General features: G+C 36.6%; 2 protein-coding genes across 3 annotated transcripts; one reads left to right on the forward strand and one right to left on the reverse strand.

The window, feature by feature from the left end:
• LOC149381161 (ubiquitin-like protein ATG12) lies at positions 1 to 1758 on the forward strand. The gene is made up of 6 exons (XM_089600897.1): positions 1 to 146; positions 241 to 299; positions 659 to 727; positions 822 to 884; positions 1260 to 1342; positions 1440 to 1758. The coding sequence occupies exons 1-5, from the start codon at positions 110 to 112 to the stop codon at positions 1317 to 1319; spliced, it is 288 nt and encodes a 95-aa protein (XP_089457023.1). The 5' UTR covers positions 1 to 109; the 3' UTR covers positions 1320 to 1342; positions 1440 to 1758.
• Positions 1759 to 2139: 381 nt separating this feature from the next.
• On the reverse strand, positions 2140 to 7852 carry ELF9 (RNA binding (RRM/RBD/RNP motifs) family protein). Of its 2 annotated transcripts, none has more exons than XM_089601024.1 (14): positions 7603 to 7852; positions 7167 to 7286; positions 6833 to 6967; positions 6511 to 6722; positions 5076 to 5312; positions 4898 to 4990; positions 4768 to 4806; positions 4564 to 4653; positions 4337 to 4439; positions 4129 to 4209; positions 3439 to 3515; positions 2894 to 2974; positions 2580 to 2671; positions 2140 to 2465 (listed from the first exon to the last, which is right to left on the reverse strand). In XM_089601024.1, exons 1-14 carry the CDS (start codon positions 7616 to 7618, stop codon positions 2342 to 2344), a joined length of 1500 nt encoding a protein of 499 aa, XP_089457150.1. In that variant the 5' UTR covers positions 7619 to 7852; the 3' UTR covers positions 2140 to 2341. The 2 variants fall into 2 exon arrangements, with proteins under 2 accessions (XP_089457150.1, XP_089457149.1); XM_089601023.1 differs by having other exon boundaries at positions 7570 to 7812.
• Between the last annotated feature and the right edge of the window lie 1266 nt (positions 7853 to 9118).

Raw genomic sequence — 9118 nt, forward strand, 5'->3', positions numbered from 1 at the left:
ACAAAAACTACTTCAAACGACACTGTATTTAGGGGAGAGCTATGCGTCGTTATAGCTTCATCTCTCTCATACCTCGAAATTCGATCAATCACAGAAGAAATTAGAAACAATGAGTGGGACCGAGTCACCGACCGCTGTTCAAAAAGGTTGGCTAAACTAGCATTCAGATCTTCGTATATGCATGTATTTATATATTTCTTTGTGTATATATAGATTGCCAATAACGAATTTGGGTTTCAGTTGTTGTTCATTTGAGAGCCACAGGCGATGCTCCTATACTCAAGCAAGCGAAGTTCAAGGTACTATTTTCATCACAAACATAAACTTTCTTGGCTTTTGAATTACCCTGTTGTCTAAACCCTTGATTTTCTTTCTGGGTTTTATTGTTGTTTTAATTGGTATCTCAAACTTGGTCACATTTTTATTAAATTGGGTTCAGGTAATGAGCTGCTCAATTGTTTAATCACGGTAGTGTTGGGATTATTGCGGTTTTCACTTCCTGCTTAAGCCAATAAAACATCGAGGGTTTGAGGCTTTTTTTATTTATAGAAGTTTCTCTTATGTTCGAGGTTTATTGAACTGGTATTTTGGATCGTTATCTTTCAAGTCACTCAAGTGTAATGGTCGTGTTAAGACCCATTTCGTGGTGTTTGGGCAGATTCCCGGGACCGACAAGTTTGCAAAGGTCATCGACTTCCTAAGACGCCAGCTTCACCGAGATACCTTGGTAAGTAAGACAAGCTGACAATACTCCTTTGACGTGTTGATCGTGTAATAATTTATTCTATGCTCGCTGACACTTCTGTTTTTTTTTGCGGTAGTTTGTGTATGTCAATAGCGCATTCTCGCCGAATCCCGATGAATCTGTCATTGATCTCTATAATGTAAGTTTCTCTACTGACACTCTTGCCTTCTCAGCTCTTGGGTTGCTATGTGTTACTACTGTTGACATTACTTTGTTTGAAGTGGAAATTAATATGCTTTCGAAGAATGCCATTCCTTTCGCATCACCTTTTTGGGTCATGGACTCGTCTCAATGCCCAAAATTTACAGCACCATTGTTAGCGTCTAGCTTTTTTAGATTGTAATATGGCAAGTAATTCGCATCATTGTTAGCATCTACGAATTTCACATCACCTTTTTTCTAGATTGTTATATGGCGAGTATTTCCGTTCTAGCTTGCAAACTTCTATCAATATTATTGTGGTATAAATGATCCACGTTATTTCTAACTCTTTTGACGACACTTTGATGTGCAGAATTTTGGGTTCGACGGCAAATTGGTTGTGAATTATGCTTGTTCCATGGCTTGGGGCTAATATCTTTGCTGATTGGTTTGTAGGTACAAAGTTATTCCAACACTATCAATAGGCATTCGCATCTGTTATTTTGTTACACTTTTGCTAGTAAAATTGTTCATTTGTGGCATTTATCTTCAGAATCGTGGGCGTATCATCTCGGATACCGGTGGATTGTAGATACTCAGTCTCCTTTATACATTGACTTTTGTTCATATAATTTGGGAAATAAAACGGTGAATTCTACAATCCTTGGCTACGACTCTTGAATCCTAATCATCGCGTAAAGCTCCAATGCCTCATTGGCTTGCTGTTGAAACACTATTCTTTTTTTCTTTTTGGACCTCATTAAGAGTTAAGACTGGTCATAGATTTTGTGTCTCGTCGTAATGTGAAGGCCAGAGAGTTTCTCTTTAGAAAAGGCCTTGAAACTTACTCGTACGAGTCATTTTAACCACAACTAGTTTACACAATTTATAAAATTGTTGGTTTTAGACCCAAAAAAAGGCACTCGCATCTAGACCAGTTAAATTAAAATTAACACGTCGGTCAATTTACTGGTTAAATTAATCAAATGGTTAATTTAATTAGGATTTTTTGGTTAACTTGATGAATGTGTATATATATAAAACTAAAGGTTAACTGTTCAAAACGGTCAACTGGTTAGAATGCTAGCGTTGTATTGCATTACCTCTTAAAGAACATACAATGCTGTCTCAGCTCTGTTCAAAGAAAATTTTAACTTTTCTAATAGCAATTCTTTATAAATGCTGGTTAAAAAGATATTTTACCAAACAATAATAACTGCATCTTAGTAGTGCACCAACATAACCAAACTGGAACAGAAGAAACTTGTTTTCATTTCCCTACCAAAAAGAGTTCAACCTACGAGTATCTGATTCCCTATAGTTCCAATTCATCAAAATTGCTCGACAATTCCTTTACAAATAGTCTCCCAGTTCTCAACACTATAAGACGAATGAACAAAAGTCACAGGTCACCATAAAAATAAATATAAAAATATAAAAGGAAACTGTATCAACTCAGTCGGTTTCGAGCTCGGCACCGAACTGTTCGAGCCGTGCCGCGTCTTCTTCAAGATCACGGACCAAAGCGTGGTTGACAGACCCATCATCCTCGCTCGCTTCAACTTCTTTTCCAGCAAACCTTACGACATTAAGTGTGATTGAAAATTAGAATCCAATTCAGATTATCCACAGAGAGAGAGAGAGAGAGAGAGAGAGAGAGAGCAAAATTTGATTGAACGATCAGAGGACTCACCATCTTCCATTCATAAGCTCAATGCACTTTTGAGCGTCCCTCCTATCCTTGTACCTTACCAACACAACCCCCTGTGGGTGATTTTCACACACCTACAACAAAATTCCAAGAAATAAATAAGACATGATATACACAATAAAAGGAAACAAAAAGGAAACACCTTGAGAATAAAAAAAAAATGATTGAAATTTCTGTCATTTGATGGCAAGATAAGTAAACAAAAGTTAATTATTTCATTATTCTAAGTATTTTTCTTCCAATTTCTAGTGGTAGCTTTTAATATCTTATTTAAACTCTCGATGGGTAAGACTTACCTTAACTGAGTCCACGGGACCAAGCTTTGAACATTCCTCCTTAATATCTGCCTCAAGTTCTTCATGCAAATTTTCATCCTCCTGCGGAAGTTAGAAAGAACACAATATAGATGATACAAGAAACTGTGAACCGTTCGTTTCTAGAATCATTTAGCTTAACATCATTTTCAAATAAAAATAATAATGTGAAGGACATAAAGGTAGCATCTACTTTTGGCTCCACTACATAATTGAGAAACAAAATTAAAGCCAACACAATGATGAAAACGAATGTGTATCATATACCATCCCCATATTCAACCTCACATGAGCAAATTTGCTTGAATTTTCATTTTCCACCATTTTTTGCTTGATTTTAGTTTTAAGTTTGTTTCCGACTTATTTTCCTCAATACAAACATAAGGAAAATGAAATAGATTCTCTTTTTTTTACCCTCAGATTTTCCAGGATGCAGACAAACCCTCGGTGGAAGGACAAGCGACTTGGGTAAAGTATGGTTATGAAAAATGAAAGAGTTTAGAATCGAGATAATTAAATAGAAGTACCCTCATTTCTTTAAGAGTGAACATGTTGCGGAGAACGACAGTGGCTGGAACAGAAACCTTTGCGTCATCACGACCACCTGTTTCGGTATAGATTCGAAAAATAGGCGTTAAAGCTGACAATTGACGAAGACACACATCATTGTGTACATAATTTTGAATTTTTTTTTATTCTTTCTTACCCTACTGAAAATTTGTCATTGTTCTAACATTAATAACCCGACTAAGATACGTCATAAAAAACAAACTTAAAAATTATGTATCCGATCACTCATTCACTTGCCATTTTTATTCGATGTTCTAAATAATTTTGAATTTTTTAACACAAAGAAAATTGAAACTCGGACAGCCTCTAATTCTACACCAAAATCAGTAATATATATATTATTTAGAACATCGAATAAAAATGATATATATATTCGGTAAACATCAGATTAGGGGAAAATATTTCTATAAAATCCGGAGGCGTTTACATATCACCACCATCTTGAGAATATTATCAAATTGGGAAAATTGCAAAAACACACAAATATATATAATATATAAATATAAACCAATTGTTATCTAAAAACTAGCATAATACGAAAAAATCAAAGGGAACAAAGGGGAAAAAAGAAACATGATAATAATTATGGATCAAACTGCTAAACTAGAAATGAATAGAAGACTTATCATGGTAGAGTTATAACTTACCCCAGCCAAGAATCCTATCTTCCACCTTTTTAAGCTTTTTCTTCTTTTTGTTGTCTACTTTCTTGGAAACAAACTTCTCACCTGATTACAACAAAGTTTCCCACATAAAAAAAACACAATGTAGAAACCAATGGCCATAATCCTTATCAGACGACAAAGTAAAATCAACCGCCACACAATTCAGCGCCGTGACCACAATTCTTGTTACCTTTCTGCTCAAATTTGGCTTGCGTGACCGTCATCAAAACGTTATCCCCGGGACGCAAAGGAGACCCATCCAAAATTTGCAAAGCCAAAGGTACTGACGGTTCCTAAGGTATGGCCATACATACAATATACTTGTGAGTTGTGATGTAACCCAATGCAAAGAGATGTCCAAAGAAAAGAGAAGATAAGTACATCATAAGCAAGAAAAGGTGTAATGTACGTAATTACCTTCAGATACGTGACCAGCGCATCTCCTTTCTTTCTTCCAGTCGCTTTGTCAACATAAAGCTTTATGCGAGGCTTCTTTGTTTCCGGGTCCTAAAGAGTTTATTCGTGTGCATATTTTAATAGGAAGATTTGACAACTTGATATACTAAAAGAATATCAATAAAAGTTTACTAAGTAGTATTATACTAGGGCAAGCAATTGTACCTCCTTTATTATCCCACACTTGGAGAATACTTCGACCACCTGCAACGAATTCTGGTTAGCGTCTTTTCCAAACCTAATAATACGCTAAACTATAATTCCAAAAAAGGAAGATTATAGTACTAAATCTTACTTCCTCCACGGTGACATCCTCAGGCAAACCCGTCACGTAGACATGCGTATTGATTTTTAACTCGAACCAACTATCAGGAGGCGGATTGGGTTCCTAAAAAAATCACAAGCAACATAGCAAAAACACAGTGAAGTAAGATATTGAAGGTTTGAATGAAACTCTGATAGTAGAAGCAAACCTTCTTAGGAGCTTCCTTGTCTGCCAATTTTCTCTTGCCATTTTGCTTCTCTTTTGCTGTCTCGTTGACAATATCTCCAGCTTCTTCTTTTTTAGAGGGATCGGGTAGATTTAAAGGCGCGGTAACTTCTCCACTAGCAGAAATACCGGCAGAATCGACAGTTGGAAATACCTCTTCTTCTTCCAAGAAAGTCATTTCCTCTAACTTGTAGCCGTCGTCTTTGCTATTTATATCATCCTGTCACAAACGAAGCCAGATGAGAATGCATGAGAAGAAAACAATTTTCGGCGGAGAGAAACTTTTGAACAACATTTTCAGACCCTACAGTACCAAATGTCAAATACAATTTATGTAGACAACAAGGGATGAAAACATATATGACAAGAATAATCAACATGCTCAAAGAACTACCAGCACAATCACACATCACCAATGCAAAGAAATTGTGCCTGAGTGGCACTTAACCATAAACATAGGAGAATATTTCCAGGAGGAAAGTTGTGGAAATTTCATGATTCCCCAAATGGTTTAGATATTAGCAAATAGACAAATTGCCATGGTGACTGTTCGCCGCACCAAAGACCAAACAAATAAATAATTTAGATATTAGCAAAAAGAAATATTAAGATTGGATAAAATAAAGCAAAAGGACCAATAAAATAAAATAGAAACTAAGCACGATTGGTGGTGATCTGATGTGTAGGTGTAATATATCGAAGATCTGTTGTTGCGATAAGGATCGTAGCTACCTGAGATTTAAATCCAAGGAACCGGCACTTTCGTAAACACATGATATGTATCTTAATCAAAAGCATAAAATCAACAAAGATGGGAAACTCAATCATTCAAGGATCTAAATCAGTAGAGGAGAGCTAGACAAACATAAAAAAATATAAATCAATAATTAAATAAAATCTCCTAAACTTGCTTGAATTCAACACGATAACCTGAACTAAACATATCTTAACACCGTTATTTGGCAATTTGTAAAGTCCGCAAAATGCACAAAGAAGTTGAATCTAAATTTATTATGTGCACCCAAAAAAAGTTAGTATCACCGGGGATGATAAAGATATATTAATCTTATCACTGATAACTGAACTGATGATTATCCACACCAAATCGGCCTACAATTCAAGAGGTATGCATGTTACTACAATAACAAAACTAATTAGATCACTTAATTCTCTCATAGACCCTGATGACCTATTTAAACTGAAATCAAACAAAATAATAGAATTACTCAATTTTCATAAGTGGAGTCTAACTGAAGTCTCGATAGCAAATCATAAATGAGAAGGCATAACTACTTCACAAGCTCAACATGCGAAAATTCCTTCCATGAAAAACTGCCAAACCAATTTCTTATCAGGTAAAGCAAAGGGAAAGATAAGCTGGGATCGGAAATCGAAATAATTAGAGTTCGAGCACCGACCTGTGGTACCCAAGCCCTAATACCTCTGTCCCACTTATAGGTAGTCCCATCATCATCAGTGAACTCTTCTTCACCCTCGGGCGGTGTTGAAGGTCTGTCAATATCTCCTTCGCCAAAGACTCCACCAACAGTTCCCAGAACCGGCTCATTTTCTGCTTCCGTCTCTTGAATCTCCTTCTGCCACTTGTCAAACTTGTCATCGTTGGACGGCACTGAACATTGCGTTCCAAGTATGTTCAGAATAAAATTCATTGAGTCGCTACCACCAGCGTAGAAAAGATGCAGAAAATATAGTATGGAGAAAGGATTCCAAAAGCTCGACCTGTGTCGGGATGACTGTTTTCTTTCCGATATATAAATGCTGTCAGCTCAGAGACAGACGATATTGGCTGCCATTCAGTCCTCCCTTCCGACCACACGAGTGTACTCTCGGTGAGATAGCCATTCAAGAAATGTTCTGTCCAGAGAAAAAATAAGAAAAGGAAAGGAGAATTGTGAAACATGAATCCATGATTCAGATTGAAAATTTTGTTCGTTAACTGATTAATGGAGGAACTGAAATTCAAACAACATGCAATTAAACTTTCGATGTATATGCAGAGACAGAAATCAAGCTATAGTCACACCAGTTTCCAATATACATACACGAAACTTACCATGCAACTCTGAGGATACATAGGGACCAACTTGTTCTTGGTTTTCACCAAGAATATACCATCCCACTGCAGTGCTGGGTTCATTGTTCTCATCAACTTTGCTCTGGGCACCTATAGAGCCTAAAATACCAGAGAAAAACCGTGTTAACTAATCACTTATACCCTTTGCACACCAGTTATATGACCAGGTTAAGCTAAAGAAACTAAGTGTCAACAAGCGCAACCATAAAGATGCTAATAACCCAGGAACCTACTCTAAACCCTGACATTGGTATTTTCCTCTAACTCAAAAGGTAAAATCTTTTTCACTAAAGGCAATAACCCAGCAAGAAACTTCGATTTGTGCAGTTTAATTACTGTGAAATGGGATCATACGAGAAGTGCAAAGGAAATCGACACAGACCAGCTAGTTCTTGCTCGTCGTACTTCTCCATACCTTCCGGAAACGACATCGTTTTGAGCCCGAGGTCGTGTGGATGGTTCTTTCGGGAATTTTCTTCTTCGTTCAGCGTTCGGTGGACAGAATTTTGTAAAGTGGCATAGCAGAGCCAAGAGCGAGAGAGAGTTGGGGGCGAAATGGAAAGCGACGGAACCTTGAGCGCCTGTTTGGTGACGTGGAATGCTACATTCGGTCTCCAGTTTTCCTAGGAAAATTTCACTTTAGCCCTTGTGGTCAGCTTTGGTTCGGTAGTTCAAATTAACAAAATTAAATTTGTATACATATTTGAATAAATCTCATTTTTAGCCCCTGGACTCGTACCTCGATTACATTTCACCCCTGGACTCGGAAATGTTGCAGAACACAACTCAAAACTTAGACACGTGTTACAACTAGCCACTTCCATCAGTATTTGGACGTTAAATTATAACGTTTTGATGATGTGACATGATTTTAAAAGTTTTATTGGTGAAATTATGATTTTACCTCTGACTTAGTTTATTTGAAGTGAAAAATTGAAAACTAAAATCTAAATGAAATAAGCTTGAATAATAAATAGAAGAAAGAACTTTAATCGAAAATCCCAAATCAAAACTCAATCGCGATTTGGTCTGAACCCTAGATCGCAAAAAAAAAAAAAAAAAAAAAAAAAAAAAAAAAAAAAAAAAACCTTCTTCCCAAAACAAAACCCTAATCCAATCCGCTGTTCGTCAATGGCGTCGTCTTCCACGAGTAATTTCTCTGACGGAGTCGACGATGACCATTCCGATGACAAGCAGAGGCCGCGATGTTGATGCAAGATGGCATGTGTTCTGCGGACGGCGTGGAAAGGTGATCATCCTGGTCGGCGTTTTTATGGGTGTTTAAGATACAAGGTAATTGGTATTTTCCCTACTCTCGTCTTCGATGTTGCTTTGGATTACTGATTTCGTGTCCTTGTTTTTATAGCAGAGTCCCGACGATAGAGTTTGTGGTATATTGATTTGGGTTGATCCTGAGATGTGTGAAAGGTCAGTTCAAATAATTCATGGTTTACTTAAAAGGATTAACAATCTTGAAACTGCTTTGAAACAAGTTGAAGTGTCAAAGAATCATGGTTATGGCGGAGACGAAGACGAGCTGAATAGACTGATGGAGAAGATAACTACAGAATCACAAAAGATCAAGTTTTATATGGTTCGTGTGCTTGCTCTTGTTTATGTCATCTGTTTCAAATAAGTATATGTTTTGAATTGATTGTGGTTGTTTATTAAGTCTGTTAAGTGAGACAGATGTAATTGTCAAGTTATGTTGTAATGTTTTGGGGATTATGATAGTTGAAGTTTGGTCTAAAGTTTGTAGTTGGTATTTTGTAATGTAAATTGGTATTTTGTAATGGAATGTGGTATTTTCTAGCTTGATCTGAAGTTTGGTTTTAGTTTGGCATTGACAAAAAATTTGATACCTTAGTAATGAATAAAAAGCCATAAAAATTGTCAAAGCCACAAATCTGATACATTGCCAATAAAAAGTC

Source organism: Urtica dioica, chromosome 11 (assembly GCF_054948205.1).
Source record: "Urtica dioica subsp. dioica isolate 48M chromosome 11, U.dioica_male_clone48M_v1_H2, whole genome shotgun sequence".
NCBI lineage: Eukaryota > Viridiplantae > Streptophyta > Magnoliopsida > Rosales > Urticaceae > Urtica > Urtica dioica.